Source organism: Rana temporaria, chromosome 1 (assembly GCF_905171775.1).
Source record: "Rana temporaria chromosome 1, aRanTem1.1, whole genome shotgun sequence".
Lineage (NCBI taxonomy): Eukaryota > Metazoa > Chordata > Amphibia > Anura > Ranidae > Rana > Rana temporaria.
In genome coordinates this window covers 108715212-108732396 of record NC_053489.1, presented here as the reverse complement: position 1 = coordinate 108732396, position 17185 = coordinate 108715212, and the positions used below count along the sequence as shown (strand labels likewise).

Sequence of the window (17185 nt, the reverse complement as noted above, 5' to 3'; positions counted from 1 at the left end):
TTACCCAGATTGCTAGTGTAGCTTCGTTCAACTGCTCTCTGGTGAGCCCAAAAAATGAAGGAATGCCCGACGATCCAGATCGTTCGGACGTTACCTGAAATGAATTAAAAAAACTGGTTAGGAGGAATGTACAATAAGTATCGATCAGACCTCCACCTACCAACCTGTTTGATTATGCTTGAATCTAAACCCAACCTGGCAGCTTCTGTTGCTGCCCCTATTCTGAAAGAATGTGAAGACAATACCCTCGTATTTAAATTAAGAGCCTTCAAACACTTGCGGAACACGCTATGAAACTGAAATTTGGTCAGAGGACGACCTGACTCATGAATGAAGAATTTCTGAGATAAACCAGGTCTTATATTGATATACAGTAGGTGAACCCGATATTGTGTCAATCTCGCTCTTTCTCGGCGAGATTGAGCACCTACGAGCCCCATCGCGGGAGCCAGCGCCAAGCTGGCTTGCCGCGATGGAGACAGAGCCGTCATAGAAGTGACGGGAGATCCGACTTGGATTCCCGCCAATTCTACACGTGTGCGGCGTTTGTTATGAATCCTGAGGGGGAAGTCCCCGCCGGATTTTAAATAAAAATCCGGCATGGGTTCCCCCCTCAGGAGCATACCGGGCCCTTAGGTCTGTTATGGGTTGTAAGGAGAGCCCCCCTACGCCGAAAAAAACGGCGTAGGGGGTCCCCCTACAATCCATACTAGACCCGTATCCAAAGCACGCTACCCGGCCGGCCAGGAAGGGAGTGGGGACGAGCGAGCGCCCCCCCCTCCTGAGCCGTACCAGGCTGCATGCCCTCAACATGAGGGGGTTGGGTGCTCTGGGGCAGGGGGGCGCACTGTGGCCCCCCACCTCAGAGCACCCTGTCCCCATGTTGATGAGGACAGGGCCCCTTCCCGACAACCCTGGCCGTTGGTTGTCGGGGTATGCGGGCGGGAGGCTTATCGGAATCTGGGAGCCCCCTTTAATAAGGGGGCCCCCAGATACCGGCCCCCCACCCTAAGTGAATGGATATGGGGTACATCGTACCCCTAACCATTCACCTGTAGGAAAAATGTCAAAGTTAATAAACGCACCACACAAGGGTTTTTAAAATAATTTATTTTTCTGCTCCGGAGGCTCCCCCTGTCTTCTTTATTAGCTCTTTTACCAGGGGGAGCTTCTTCTTTGACGTCTTCGGGTGGGTGGGGGCCGCCGTCTGGTTCTCTTCCACCGCCGGGGGGGGGTCGCTTTTAAAAAAGCCCCCACCCCCCGGCGGGTTTCCTCCGGCGGGGGGGCTTCTTCTTCCGCTATCCCGACGGGTCTTCTCCGCTATCCGGGGGGTCTTCTCAACTCTCCGGGGGTCTCCTTCTATGTTCGCCGCTCTCCGCTGTTGACTCGGCGCACCCCGGTTCTTCGTCTCGCTGTCCGGTGCCTTCTTCCGTGCTGTACGTCTTCTTCTCCTTCCGTGCTGTGAGTTCTTCTTCCGTGCTGTGACGTCATGTTCTTCACTTCTCTTCTTCTCCCGATGTTGACACGTCGCCTTTCCTCTCTGCAATGGCGGGTGCATCGGACCTATATAGGCCTCACAATCCCATCATGCTCTGTGGGTCCCACGTGGGTAGGTATCACATGGGTAGGTACAGAGCATGATGGGATTGTGAGGCCTATATAGGTCCGATGCACCCGTCATTGCAGAGAGGAAAGGCGACGTGTCAACATCGGGAGAAGAAGAGAAGTGAAGAACATGACGTCACAGCACGGAAGGAGAAGAAGACGTACAGCACGGAAGAAGGCACCGGACAGCGAGACGAAGAACCGGGGTGCGCCGAGTCAACAGCGGAGAGCGGCGAACTTAGGAGACCCCCGGAGAGTTGAGAAGACCCCCCGAATAGCGGAGAAGACCCGTCAGGATAGCGGAAGAAGAAGCCCCCCCGCCGAAGACGCCGGAGGAAACCCGCCGGGGGGTGGGGGCTTTTTTAAAAGCGACCCCCCCCCGGCGGTGGAAGAGAACCAGACGGCGGCCCCCACCCACCCGAAGACGTCAAAGAAGAAGCTCCCCCTGGTAAAAGAGCTAATAAAGAAGACAGGGGGAGCCTCCGGAGCAGAAAAATAAATTATTTTAAAAACCCTTGTGTGGTGTGTTTATTAACTTTGACATTTTTCCTACAGGTGAATGGTTAGGGGTACGATGTACCCCATATCCATTCACTTAGGGTGGGGGGCCGGTATCTGGGGGCCCCCTTATTAAAGGGGGCTCCCAGATTCCGATAAGCCTCCCGCCCGCATACCCCGACAACCAACGGCCAGGGTTGTCGGGAAGGGGCCCTGTCCTCCTCAACATGGGGACAGGGTGCTCTGAGGTGGGGGGGGCCGCAGTGCGCCCCCCTGCCCCAGAGCACCCAACCCCCCCATGTTGAGGGCATGCAGCCTGGTACGGCTCAGGAGGGGGGGGGGCGCTCGCTCGTCCCCACTCCCTTCCTGGCCGGCCGGGTAGCGTGCTTTGGATACGGGTCTGGTATGGATTGTAGGGGGACCCCCTACGCCGTTTTTTTCGGTGTAGGGGGGCTCTCCTTACAACCCATAACAGACCTAAGGGCCCGGTATGCTCCTGAGGGGGGAACCCATGCCGGATTTTTATTTAAAATCCGGCGGGGACTTCCCCCTCAGGATTCGTAACAAACGCCGCACACGTGTAGAATTGGCGGGAATCCAAGTCGGATCTCCCGCCGCTTCTATGACACGCTTGCTGGGATGTGCTGTCACTATTCCAGTGAGTGCGAGATGTCGGCGAGATCTCGGCACCATGTCGCCGAGAATCAGCGCGATGCTGTCGTGCTAAAAACACAATATCACAAACACCTACTGTAATTACCTAATAATTTCACTGGACAGGACAATGAGCTTTCGCAAGCCGCTAAATTGACCCAAATGCCTTTGCCCATCTGGTCCGTCTTAGATCGTCGCAAAAATAGACGAACCGCCGAGTCAGAAATAAAGACATCTGCTACTTGAATAATGTCTAATTCTGACACCCCAAGTGCTGCGTAAAACATTAAAGAAAAGACTGCTTGAAAGAGTACTGCTTCAAAACTAGAAAAACAAACCTGACCTGTTACCGCGCATAAGTTATTCAGAAGCGCCGGCATCTGGCGATCCGGCGTAAAATGTCCTTTCTTGTAACCTTTTAAGGCTTGACGCACGGAAAAGAAACTTAGGCAAGACGGTAAATCATTTAGTTTGCAAAAGAAAGACACACCTGCTAAAGTTTTGGTAACATAAGCCCAAGAATATTTTTTCTCAAATAACGATTGCATGAACATCAAAACTAAATGTTCAGAGAACATGCCAGCCGGCTGTCTTAGAGAGTTCAAAAAGGCTAACCACATCAACCAGGCCGATCTGTATCCAACCCAAGTTGAGCGAGCCACAGAATTCACAATATACTCGGATACTGGTTTCAGATTAAATCCCATAACTGAGGAGGGCAATGCAGACCCATCGGATCCGCCTCTGGAAAAAGCCGAAAAAAACGGTCCATCTGTTGGCGAGATAAAGCATCCACCAACTCATTATCTTTACCCGCCACATGCACAGCTTTTAACCATATATTTAAACTTAAGCATTTGAAAATAACGTGGCTGAGCAAAGTAATGACCGGCGGAGATTTAGAAGATAGGCAGTTGATTGCGAACATGACCCCCTTATTATCCGTTCTAATAATGAATCTTTTATTCTTAAAACATGTTCCCCACAGTTCCAGAGCCACAACTATGGGGAACAGTTCCAAGAAAACTATATTCTTTAGTACACCCTTCTGTTTCCAGCTGCCATGCCATCGTTCAGCACACCATTGGCTTCTCCATAGTGCACCAAAGCCGCAAGAACCGGCCGCATCCGTAAACAGAAGCAGCTCCTTGTTGGAAATAAAGTAATTTTGCCAAACCATCCTTCCATTAAAGTGTTGCAAAAATTGCAACCATACCAGGATGTCCTCCCTCATTTCAGATGTAACCCGTATATGTGAAAAGGGGGATTTTAAACCTGAAATGGCAAGGTATAACTTCCTTGAAAATACCTTACCCATCGGAATTATTCTGGTAGCGAAAGCTAACGACCCTAACAGAGACTGCATATCTTTTAGACAAACCTTCTTTTTTCTGATCACTGCTATCAGCAAACCTTTCAGCTATTCTAATTTTGCTTCCGGTAATCAAAATTCCATTAACTCTGAGTCTATTGTTATGCCTAAAAATTCCAAACAAGTGGATGGCAAAGCTGTCTTTTCCAATGCTAAAGGGACCCCGAAAAAATTGCAAATCTCAAAAAAAAATTGTAAGGATCTATAACAATCGTCCGAATCCGCTTTTCCTAAGAATAGAAAATCGTCTAGATAGTGAATTATAAATTGGGAACCCGACTCCGAACGCACTACCCATTCCAAAAAAGTGGAAAAGGATTCGAAATAAAAACATAATGAGCACCCCATGGGGAGACATTTATCAAAATAAAATTTATTTTGGAAGAAAAAACCTAACGAATTGAAACAGGATGGATGAATAGGTAGGAGGCGAAAAGCAGACTTAACATCTGCTTTTGCCAACAGCGCCTTATGACCTAAATTTCTAAGCAGTATCAATGCATCCTCAAAAGAGGAATACCTGACGGACGAAACGTCTTCATTTATTTGGTCATTCAACGAATCATCCTTAGGAAATGATAGATGGTGTATTAACCGAAACAAATTTTTTTCTTTCTTAGGGACGATTCCTAAAGGTGATATCCTAAAATCAGGGAACGGAGGGGACTGAAATGGACCCTCCACCCTACCTTCTAAGATTTCTTTCGAAATTTTTTCGGAAACAATGGAAGGAAATGACTCCACGGATTTTAGATTATTAACAACCTTACAACCCAAGCCTAAAAAAGACGGCAATAAAAAACCTTCCCGGAAACCGTCAAATAACAGCTGAGCCATCACCCTGTCTGGGTATATTTGCAGCCATGGGAGCATACTTTGCCAACTCACCGGTGTGATTGCCTTTTTGAACATTAGGCCCTGTGGATTGGTTAGCTGCGGCCATCTTCTTGAAACATTTTGACACCGAGTGTGTTCCTGAACAAAAGGCACACTCGTGCCGGTATTTACAAGAATTTGGCCATTTACATTGTCCATCAAAGTTAAAGCATATACCTTTTTTATACACTGCAGACGCAGCGGGCTGTGACGGAACTTGTTTGACATAATTAGATTTTTGGGGGAGAAAAAGATTCAACCATAAGCCAACATCTTTTACTCCCCATTTCAATGACGGATGTACAGATTTTGGCGAAACGCCTCGTCATATGAGAACCAGGCGGTGCCGCCAAAATTTTTAAACGCCTCTAGAATTATATCTAGGTGTTGAAACAGGCCTGTGCTCTTTTCTGGAAATCTTTCACAGAGAACTCCTGAAAATATGAAAAATGATTGTAACCAATTGTTAAAAGATTTAGTGACTGGCCTACGTCTGTCGTCATCTTCCTATCTTTAAACATGAACTCTTTAGCTGAAGGAAGCAATGACCGCATGTCAATAAACTCTCCGTTCCATATCTTCTCTTTTATTGTAATTGCTAAATGGTATCCTAATGGAGAGACCTCACATTGTATTGGAACTTTTAAGCAAGTCTCAGGTAAGTTCTGTATGCGTGCGGATTGAAAAGAAGACGTGAGATTAGAATCAGTAACTTTAACGTTGTCATTAGCAATTTGACCACAAGATGGTGCCCAAATCTCCCGAGCAGCGGCAAAACTTGTTTGTTTTTTTAAATTTGTACATCTTTAACCAATTTAGACAGCAGCTCAGACATGTTAGACAACAATGTCATGTTGCCTGACTCACCCGGGTCTTGCGCCTGCCACTGTGAACTGGCCTGTGCTGACACAGCCTCCGCACTCCGCTGGACTTCCATGCTGAAGGCAGCGCCGTGGTCGATCACTCCTAGACTGAGGGCATCTTCATCTTGCCCGGACAGCCGACACCAATCATCCGATACGGACATCTGTGGAAAGACAGGATTCTCCACCGCTCCTACTCCGCTCCCGTGGGCACCTCCAGCTGGATATCCAGCCGAGTCATACATTACCCTTCCTCCGACTTTTGCGCCCGCTCTGCCTCTTGCCGCCGCTCCGGATCCTCTTCCGCGTCCTTTCGACTTCTTTCCGGTAGCCTTGGATACCGTCGGACGTGGTGGGGACGGGGAGAGCCATAGCAACGGCATGCGCCGCCTCTTCGCTGACGTGTTCTGGTCACCGGACCTACTGCTGATGCTCCTCCCCCGATCCAAGTCGTCTTCCGGTGGAGTGATGCCATCTTCTTCCGGGCACAGTGCAGGCTCAAAGACACAGGTGCCGCCGACCGCCGAGATGCTCTCCGCTGAAGACCGGACCGCTTCCATCACCGACGTTGCAGCTCCCACCGGAGCTTCTTGACTCGATGTCCGGGGTAAGTTCAGGCATTTCCTGACCCAATCTTCTCCGCCTTCTTCACCCGCTCTCTCGATCAGCTGACGGAGAAGGGACATCTTCTGGCCTCAGAGGAATCTGTTTGTTCAGTGAGGAAACCTCTAGAACACCACAGCTCCTATCCTCTGAGGCGAATGACTCCGGTCCCTCAAAGCCTGTCTTATATAGCCCTAAATCCGGCCAGCTGGAACTGGATAAGACCAGCTGAGCAGTCGCCCTTCAAAAAAGACCGGGAAACTCACGTGTACTTACTTCAAAGTACACGTGAGCCCCAGGTGCAGACTAACCCTGCCTAGCTCCCCCAGCGATAGGGGAGCTTGAAACTGCCACTACAGCTAATCTCTAGTCCTGCTGCCATCCCATGAGAAAAGGGGGGAATTTAAACCGTTTTCCCCCCCTTATCTTACATTCTTGACCATGCACTCTAACATCTCAGGCCTCTGTGTGTCATTCCTTCCTTCTTGGGTATTTGCAAAAAGGAAGGGCCTATTTTTAATGTGCATATATCGCGTGGTGATACCGCGAATGCACCTGTATAAGATGTGCCAATGCCCCGATATGACGAGAATTTGGATGAGAAGCTATTAAATTGGGCTTTAAGGGCACATAGTACAAATTGGTATAGAAAACTTCGGCGTCATCGTTTCCTTGGGGACACGTGCGGATTCAAAGTGCGGACTAGGCTACAGGATCCTGTCCTGGCAGTCTTATACAATATCCTCTGGCATTTATACCTAGGATTCACAGATTGCCTTGTTAGATGTTTTCATCTACCTTATCTAGCCTAATATATTGAGCACTGAATTACCGCATGTGTAGATCCCCGGATCCGAATTTGAGTGAATTTGAGTGCTTACCAGCACCTGACTGTCCGAACACCTTTTTTCTTACAATCCTTTGTGTGTTTTTTGATTTTATCCCCACGCTAGGCTGGATGGATAAATTCTGTCCACCCAGCCACTGTGGGGTTAATACACCACCGTCGCTTGCTTATCCCCAATGCGATCTATTCTATGCAATATCTTATGCTCCTGAGGAAGCGCTAAGCGCGTAACATGTAGAGCAAGCCCTCCATTAAACCTCGAATACCACATGGGACACACAACTCAACATTGTACCTGTAACTGTGCTTTTCAGATAAAGCTTGTGTATAATAAGATTGTATATTGTTGTCACTACCCTTGTAGTATCAGTCACTGACCTAAAATTTGATTTTACGTCTGTCCGATTTTATGATATTTCATACTCAATACATTTCTAGTTTTCTATACCAATTTGTACTGTGTGCCCTTAAAGCCCAATTTAATAGCTTCCTTCTTGGGTGCCTACCACCTGATCTGGTCCCCACCTCGAATATGCTTACAGGTTGTGTTTTTTTTTTTTTTTGCACAAGCTAAAGTTAAAAACTGGCTATAATGCACAGCTGCACCAGATTATACATTTTCCAGTCTTGGTATATTGAACCCATTGTGTTTTAAGATGTAAATGAGGGCTGAAAGTGAGAACTAAGAAATAAACCAGCAGGTAGCCTAGCCTAGACCAATGTATAATGTCAATGGTCAGTCCAAGCATGTGGATAGCAAGAAGTATTTTAATCTTTGGACAATATTGCCTGTAACAATAAAATCAAATTCAAATAACGATGTATATATTTCATTTTTTTTTTTTTTATATATTTCCAGTGATCCTTACGTCATTGCAGAGAGATCAGTGACCTTGTCCTCTTGTCCTCCATCACTAGAGTTCCTGAGAAGTGAGGTGCGATGTGCTGGCTTTCTGATTTACAGTCTTGGAAAGGATGAATGTCAGGTGTGTTTTTTAGAAAGAAAGCCATGTTTGTCTCCCAAAATGTGTATAAATATTACGTCGGTATTAAAGTCACTGCCTAATCATTAGACCCATAGATAACATGTAGAAATTAGAAATGCTGTATATAAATGCGGGAACAGAACACCAATTGCACCCCTGTATGAAAACTGTGCTAATGGACATTTCCAAATCCTTATTTGAGTTTCAATCCTGCACTGCAGAGATTGTTGTGAGCTGATGAAAATGTCTCATAGCAACAAATCTGCTACCATGTTAAGAATGTTGCCTTCTGTATTGTTTCTATAATTATTGTATTCCCTTTATTTTTTTTATTTACAGGTAAATTACCTAAACCAGCTAACATCTGACATGATGCCATACATTGAGGAGAACCTCACCGGGTGGTCTAACTCCATAGAAGAGACTGCTTCCTCTTGTATAAGATTTTTGGAGACAGCCCAGGTCTATACCACAATATTATAGACAAGTCTGCTATTCTAATCAGCCAGGACTACTTTCCTATTTTGTTTACAGATCCAAGTGAATATGTGTGAACATAACCCAACAACCTTCTTACATCAGAACCATTTCCACCAACGTCTGCACAAAGCCACAATTTCACCAAAGCAGACCCTAGTCACTTTACTGAAATTTGTGTTCTTTCCGAAAATTATCACAATTGTGGACTGTTGGGTAATCTCATAGCTGAAAGCTTCATCCATGAACCTTCCATGCTTACCATTTTGTTAATGCATATTCATTTCTAGATAGGCATATCTACTGTCATTTGTCTATTTATTTTTATGCATGCTGTTGGTCTTGTCTAATAAGGCAAGTGCACGGGGCCAAGCTGAAAAGCAAAAGGTAGCTCATCTCAGATAGGGTGCGCAGAACATTCTAGGTGGTAAGAATTGCAAATAACAGTCATTTGGACTCGAAACTTGGCATTTAGCACAATTAAACATAACTTTTTATACTGTGAATATGTGATGCAAGGCCCATGAACACTGGAAGGAGCACTTAGAGTTAAGTGAAACCCTTTTCTTCTGCTTCAGAACTTTTTTTACTACACAAGCTGCACCAAGTAACTGTTTTCCCATCCCCCAACCTGCACCTGCCCATATCTCACCTTACCTACACACGATTGTCCTTCCTCCATCTCTTATGCCTTTCCCTTTTCATATTTTTTGCACAACGTAGAAGGGTCTTGTATATGAATTGCGGCACTGAAGTTCCATAGAGGTGAAGTTACCCTTAACAAGGAGTAATGCAATATGCAGTAATGTCTATATGGATGAAATAGAAAAGACTTCATTATTTGTATTGTAATTGAGCATGCCAGGCAAAACATTTGTCACTTTAGATTTGTGATTTTTATAAAGACATTTGAACTTGGCTAGTAGTAATTGGTTGCATTCACCTGGACTTGTTCTATATTGTTGAAAGATCTTTTCAACATTGCAAAACAAGTCTAGTTGAACGTTACGAACTATACAATGTAAAGTACAATGAGCCTCTGTAACCAATCAAATGTAATCTTTTACTTCTTTTACTACAGTGGAATCTGGTTGCTGAAGGTTATTGTAACTTTTTATCTAGTTATTGCACTTTGCACTATGCACTACAATTATTAAATAAGCCTGTATAGGTTTCACTATTCACCTGAATGGTGTAATTAAAAATTTGTAAATTTATAACACTATCTAATTTTTTAAAGCGATTTTACCATAAAGAAGAGAAGTGCCAAATCATTTAGCAGTGTTGCCTTTGCTTTGTCAATCAGACAAAAAAGTGACAACTGGTGTAAAAAATATTTGGCTGCTGTAAGTCCCGGTACATATCTGGGTTGTGGATATTCTGTATAGCTCATCACTCCCACTAATATTTTGATAAGCATAACTTTTAAATGTGTTTAAAATGATGTACTAATTAAAATGCAATAAAACAAGTTAGTAAAAGTCTTGCCTTATTTGGAGTTTGTCATGCTATTTTGTGTCAGTAAATACAAGCATATAATGGAGTCGTTTTGTCAAATATTTCTCAATGTTATAAAGCTCAAAGACCACTCTTAGCACCTCCTATCACAGGTACACATACATACAAACCGTGTTCTAACTTTTGGTATTGTACAGAATATTTGATATTTTGCATACCAATTGATACTTTCAGACTGGGTTTGCACTTTTGCGCATTACCGTAATGACGTTAACCGTGTATTTCGGTTTGAATAGCACCTGAGCACTTCAAGGTAACGTAGGTCAAAAGCACGTTTGTTACAGTGCACCACAACACATTGTGGCTGACGGTTAACTTTTTGATTTCTTTTATAAACCTGCATGAACGCGAATGTAACCAGATTTAAGTGGGCACATGTCATTTGCATCTACCGGCCCATAGACTTGCATAAAGCTTCTGATCAGGTCTGCCTGAAACTTAGATGGACCCGACAAGAAAGTTGGGTTTTGTTTCTGATGGAACTACTACAAGTTGGAAAAGGATCACCCCCTTATGTCAGTATTTTGTTGAACCACATTTTGCTTTAATTACAATCTTTAGGCTGGGTTCACACTAATGCGAATTTGATGTGGGTTTTGCCAGCAGGAGATTGCAATCGACACTCTATGGAGCCAGTTTACATATCTCCGAAGATATGGTATGATTTTCAGAGGAGCCCTGTGCATCTTTTGGTCTGTTTAGGGTCCAAATTCAGCCAAACATTTGGGCTGAAATCGGACATGAAATGGTGAACGAGGACACACCAGACTCCTGCTGTGAGCGGCTGCATGCTCATGTGTAAACCCAGCCTTAGACTGCTGGTATATGTCTCTACTACTATTTGCACATCCTAGATTTTGCAATAGTTTCTTTACAGAACTGCTCAAGTTCAGTTAAATTTGATGGTGACAATTTGTGGACTGCAGTCTTCAAGTCCTTGCACATATTTTCAATGGGGGGTTTAGGTCTGGCCTCTGACTAGGCCATGCAAGGACATTCACCACTTTCTTTAACCACTGTGTGGTAATTTTTGCTGTGTGCTTTAAAGCATTGTCCTGTTGGAAGGTAAACCTTCTTCCCATTGACTACTGTAACGGAATGACCCGTGACACCCAGAGACCTTTGAAAGATGAGGGGTACTCCTGTGCCAGCGTCACTAATAACTCTTGGGCATAGGGTGACTGAGAAATATTAATTAGAAATTAAATGAGATGGGACATTACTGTTAATTCATGTATTGAGCCAGGAAATTAAGGAACACATGTTGGATTGTTTTAGCATGGACAGTAATCCACAATACATTCCTTAATGTCTGCAAAGAACTAATATGCTGACCCTACCGGTCAATAATGACTCATTCCTCTGTGTAGCACAGACTGTTGAGATGGTAATTGAGTCTGTACTGGGGTGAGGTGGATTTGAGCTTGGTAGACAGCCTGGCTCCTCAAAGACCTTTCATTAAGTATGCTAATACTGTTTCATGTGTGGAATGTGACTTCTCAGCTGTAGTAATTAGGTCATGTTAAATCGGTGCCCAAAACGTCTGTCATAGAAATGTGTATTCTGCAGGTGAATCACTTATTGTCGGAGATTGAATGTCTGGGGAATAATTGGCTCAACCGGATGTCATTTTCTAAGAGTGTGTATTGAAGTGATGTGTGGGTGGAGAGTTCTTTGTTCCTTTGATTACTGTAACATGTTGTACTGTATATAAGACTGAGAGTTACCATTAAAAGCGTTCATTCATTTTGAAACCAGAGACCAGAGCTTGTGTTGTCTCGGTTATTCTGGGAAATGGGATGGATGGTTGTCCATAAGCTGTCGTGGTTGATGGAAGGGAAATCGTAAGCAGTGGTGACCGTTACAACTACTTTCTGGCAGAGTGCAGCAGATTTTCCTCAAAGAATTTGATGGAATTTTGCCCCATCCACTTTTTTATTCTATCCTGACAAGTGCTACAGTCCCTGCTGCAGAGAAACACCCCCCATAACAGGATATTGCCACCTCCATGCTTTACTGTGGGAATGGTGTTATTTGAATGGTGAGCTATATTGGATTTCTGCCAGACACATCGTTATTGGTGTTGAGACCAAATAATTACATTTTAGTTTCATCTGAATATAACACCCTTTACCATGTGGCCTCAATATCTTCAAGGTGCATTTTTGACAAAGCCCAGTTGTGACTACATGTGTGGCCTTTGAGGGGTGGCTTTTTTTTCTTGCAACCCTCCACAAATGTGGCATGTATGGAAGGATTTGATATTGTCACATGCACTCAATGACCACTCTTTGTTAGAAATTCCTGAAGCTGCTTTAGAGTTGCTGTAGGCTTTTTGGTAGCATCTCTGACCAGTTTCCTCCCGGCATTTTTATACAGTTTGGAACGACGGCCTGATCCAAGGAGAGTTTGTGTTCCAAATACCTTCCACTTCGTAAAGGGGTTGTAAAGGAATTTTTTTTCCCCTAAATGGCTTCCTTTACCTTAGTGCAGTCCTCCTTCACTTGCCTCGTCCTTCGATTTTGCTTTTAAATGTCCTTATTTCTTCTGAGAAATACTCACTTCCTGTTCTTCTGTCTGTAACTCAACACCGTAATGCAAGGCTTTTTTTTCCTGGTGTAGAGAAAGCCTCTTCAGGGGGGAGGGGGCAAGCAGGCAAGTCGGGACACTCTACTTTGCAGATAAAGGTGCTGTGTGTTAGTGGGCGTCCTGACACTTCTTCTTGCCCCCTCCCCCCTCAAGAGGCTTTCTCCACACCAGGAAGAAAGGCTTGCATTACTGTGTGGAGTTACAGACAGAAGAACAGGAAGTGAGGATTTCTCAGAAGAAATGAGGACATTTAAAAGCAAAATCGAAGGATGAGGTAAGTGAAGGAGGACTGCACTAAGGTAAAGGAAGCTATTTAGGGGAAAAAATGTTTTTCTTTACAACACCTTTTAATAGACTTCACTGTAATTCTAGGCATTGATAAAGCCGTTTGAATTTTTTTTTTTTTTATCCATCTACTAACTTGTGCCTGTCCACAACTTTATCCTGAAGATCTTTTGACAGTGCTTGTCCACCCATAGTTGATTGCTTCAGTTGCACTACCAGGGACTAAAATGCTCAAGGAAAGTTCTTTTCATACTGAGCTAATTAAAATTACCACAGCTGATCAGTTGAAAGTCAAATAGATGTGAGCCATTGAGAAGGTGATTAGCTATACCTGATTGAGTTTACAAGTCAGTTTTAGGAGGGGGTAATCCTTTTTCCAAGAAGTGATTTTTTTTTTTTTGAACATGGTGTTTATATTTTTCACTTGGATGTTAGAAGTTGAGTAAATACAGCTTGGCAAAACATTCATTTTAGGCTGCAAAGTAACAAAATGTGATTATTTTAAAGGGAGGGTGATTACTTTCTGTACCCATTGTAGTTGCATAGTAGAAATGGGTGTCCCCGTAGGGCGCGCAAGTCCCCTCCTCCCCCGGGGCAAAGTGTCTGCACATGCAGCTCTCAAAATTTGGTGAGTGGAAATTAGCAGAGGGCAAGTGTTGGAGCAGGGGTGGACTGAGCTGACAGTTTCCTGGCTAATCACTTCTGGCAGAAGCAAAGCGGCCAACAGAGCTACCTGCCCCCCCCCCCCCCCCAAGGCTACTCTGTCCTGTACAGAAGGCAAAAGACGCAGCTTGTATATGAATAGCCGGCCGCTTTCAAACAAAGTCCTGCCTCCTGGACCAGCATTGGACCAGTGTGCTGTCTACTAGAGTAGCCGGTCTAGGAGGCGGGACTTCATTTGACAGTGACGACTCTTAATATACAAGCCGCGTCTTAGCGGGAGATCCCTGCTCTGTGTCATCCAGCCGGGGGATCTTCCTGATGCATTGCTGGGTACTGAGGCTGCATTGATGGGCAATGGTATTCTGCGCTGATGGCCACTGATATGCTTTATGTTAATATTGTTAAAGTTGTGAATAATAATTTTTGGAACCTAATTCTGCATAAAACATTTAACAGTGTAATTTCATGAGATAATTTACAAGGGGCATGTTTAGGGGTGGACTTGGGGGCAGGGTAGGGGTTAAAAACAGATCAGATGCTAACAGATGCTAATCAGACAATGGTAGCTTAATCTTTCCATTTATAAAACCTTTGCATGCCTGTGCTTTATATGATGACTAAGCCCCTCCCCATTATAACAGTGCTAAAAAGGGGCGGAGCATGGGTGACCTTAACATACACACCTCCATATGGCGGGTCTGAGCTCATCCCCACAGTGGTCTTCTCGTCCCTTGTGACGGCTGACTACTTGATTGGTAAACCACATCCACCCTGTGTGCAGCTTGCAAGATACTTTCCTGCTGAGGAGCTGCTGGTGACTGTGTGTGCAATCCCCATCCATCTGTGGATCCATCCATTCTGTGGACTTCTCCTTGACATCCCTTTTTTACCCACAAATAGAGCTTTCTTTTGGTGATATTTATTTTATTTTATTTTTTGTGCTATAAATATATATATTTTTTAACTTTTTGCTATAATAAATATTCCCAAAATTTAGAAAAATAAACTATTTTCTTCAGTTTAGGCCAATATGTATTCTTCTACATATTTTTGGTACCAAAAAAAAACACAATTAGCGTACATTGCTTCGTTTGCACAAAAGACATTGTGGCCGCCGGCAATTCACAGTTCCCTTTATACTCCTGGATACATGTATAGAGCCCATGGCAGGTCCTTTTTATATGCATGTATAGAGCCATGACAGGTCCTCTTTATACTCATATACATGTATAGAGCAATGACAGGTCCTCTTTATACTCCTTTATACATGTATAGAGCCATGACAGGTCCCCCTTTAGTTATCATGATATAAAATAATGAATGTGGGGGCCTTTTGGTTGGCGCGATTTTTTTTCTGGGGGGGGGGGGCAGCATTTCATTCTTGGTCCCAGGCAGCACAATGTCTTTGGCCGGCACTGACTGCATGGACAAATTATACATTCATTTTGGGTATATCTTGTTGTGTTCCCTACCCCCTCCCTGTTATTGATCCCTTATGACCCACCTTATAACTGCCAGTGAACGCTGACTCACGCTACCTGACAGTTCTGTGTGATATATTGATTGAATTATGTCCTGAATGTGTGCTCTATGCAGATATTCTTGAGCACAATAAAATTGTTTGAATTATGGACTATGAAAAAATAAATTGAGATTTATTTTACAATATAGTTACTAACAATCCTATATAGCAGCAGGAATTATAGTATTCCATGACTTAACCCAAAACTATCCAGTGGAAATTGTATGCCTAACGATAAGATAAATTAAATCATTTGCTGTCCACTTGTAGGTATCACAACCAAAGTACAGAATACCAATAATCGAACTAGTCTAGCCGATAAATATTGTGTGCATTTATCGACAGTCCCCATTGCTTCCTCTGCAGCAGAATAAGGGGGCCAAGCCTATGTACAGGCTGTGATAATACAGCTTGGATTTAGAGTACCTATTCCCTAGGAGATTGCGATACCGTAAGTGGTAGAAAATATCAATCTAACACACAAACAAGGAACTATGTGTAGCACCCCCTTACTTTCAGTATGGGCACTACGCTAAAGTTAGTGGGGAATGGGAGAGTTACCTTGCTCCCATTCACTATTTGTTTAAATTTGGGACTTCTGTCATTCCAAAAATGTCCACTGGGTCAGTCTGTGGTCCAGGGATGCAATATCATCCCTGGCCAGCAGTTGGCACCAGAGGGGTTCGGGCGGAGCAAGTTTTCCCCAGAGAAGTTTTTCCTCGCAAGGCATGCTGGGGAAGGGTATATCTGTGACAGGTGTCATGTGTTCTAAAATCTTCGTGTGGTCCCGTTCCAGGTGCGGCATCCACCTTCGGGGTGCGCGCATTCCATGGACCCCGCCGGCGTGGCCCACCTGGCCAAAGTTGCAGTCTACGAAAACCCTCATCCGGAGGTACAAAGGGACCCCAGTGACTTGCTGGGTGCCTGGTTCTACTAAAAGGATCCCAGGCTGGGTGCCGTACGATTGGGGAGTCTGTTTGAGGAGGACCCGGAGGCAGGTCATCCAACAGAGCCTAAACAAACCAATTGGGGATCCGGTGACCAGAGTACTGACAGGTATGTTTGCTGTCATCTGGTGACCAATGCAGAAATCTACTGGGAGGATTTGCTTCATTTATCTACCTAGCTCAGTTATTGTAATTGGCCCGTGAGACAAGCCTGCATCCTCCCAGAAATCCTAAGTGACACCTTGGCTGTCAGACTTATACAAAGGGGTCTGTCCGGGGGCACTTTACCCACTCAGATGGAGTGGCGACGAGTTACAAATTGGTACTATGCAGAGCAGTACTGACTGCTCCATTTATTATCCAGGCCTGATACCGCAAAGTTCTCTCCTCTCTCTCTTCATCAACCTTGTCATTCCCAATTTATGTTGATGTTGGCTATGTTGGCCTGGAGAATAAAGCATTGAAAAAAAAACTTTATTCACTGTCTGGACCTTCGCTCACTGTTTGCTCCTTGCCACTGCACCCCTGAGCCATATCAAGGTAACTCAATATGCCGATCCCAAAAACAAACCAGCGGCTCCTTAGGGGGTGAGCGCTACATATGTCTAAGTTGCATTCAATAGTGAGGTTGTTCAAAGTAATCAACAAATAACACTATACACAGAAAATTATGGCGCTACACCCTAGTAGGACCTCTAAGGACATCGATCAAGTGTCTCAGATCGAGAGAATGAGCGGTATGAGCGTGCTGATGAGGATGACAATTCAAAATGGCGATAGTGATGAAGATGAAGCTCCACAAGGGGGGGGGGGGGTGATGGTTAAGATGAGATATGGTGATCAAGATGAAGTTCCCTTTTATTCCCAAAAATCCTAAGAG

At 44.5% G+C, this 17185-nt stretch overlaps 1 protein-coding gene across 2 annotated transcripts in view; it reads left to right on the top strand.

The window, feature by feature from the left end:
• ACOT12 (acyl-CoA thioesterase 12) overlaps positions 1-10262 on the top strand; it is a 131049-nt gene extending 120787 nt beyond the window's left edge. For both annotated transcript variants that reach the window (XM_040341645.1, XM_040341642.1), the window contains 2 exons: positions 8178-8304; positions 8644-10262. In XM_040341645.1, coding sequence (XP_040197579.1) covers positions 8178-8304; positions 8644-8787 — 271 coding nt within the window. In that variant the 3' untranslated portion in view covers positions 8788-10262. The remainder of the gene's footprint in view (positions 1-8177; positions 8305-8643) is intronic.
• Positions 10263-17185: the final 6923 nt, after the last annotated feature.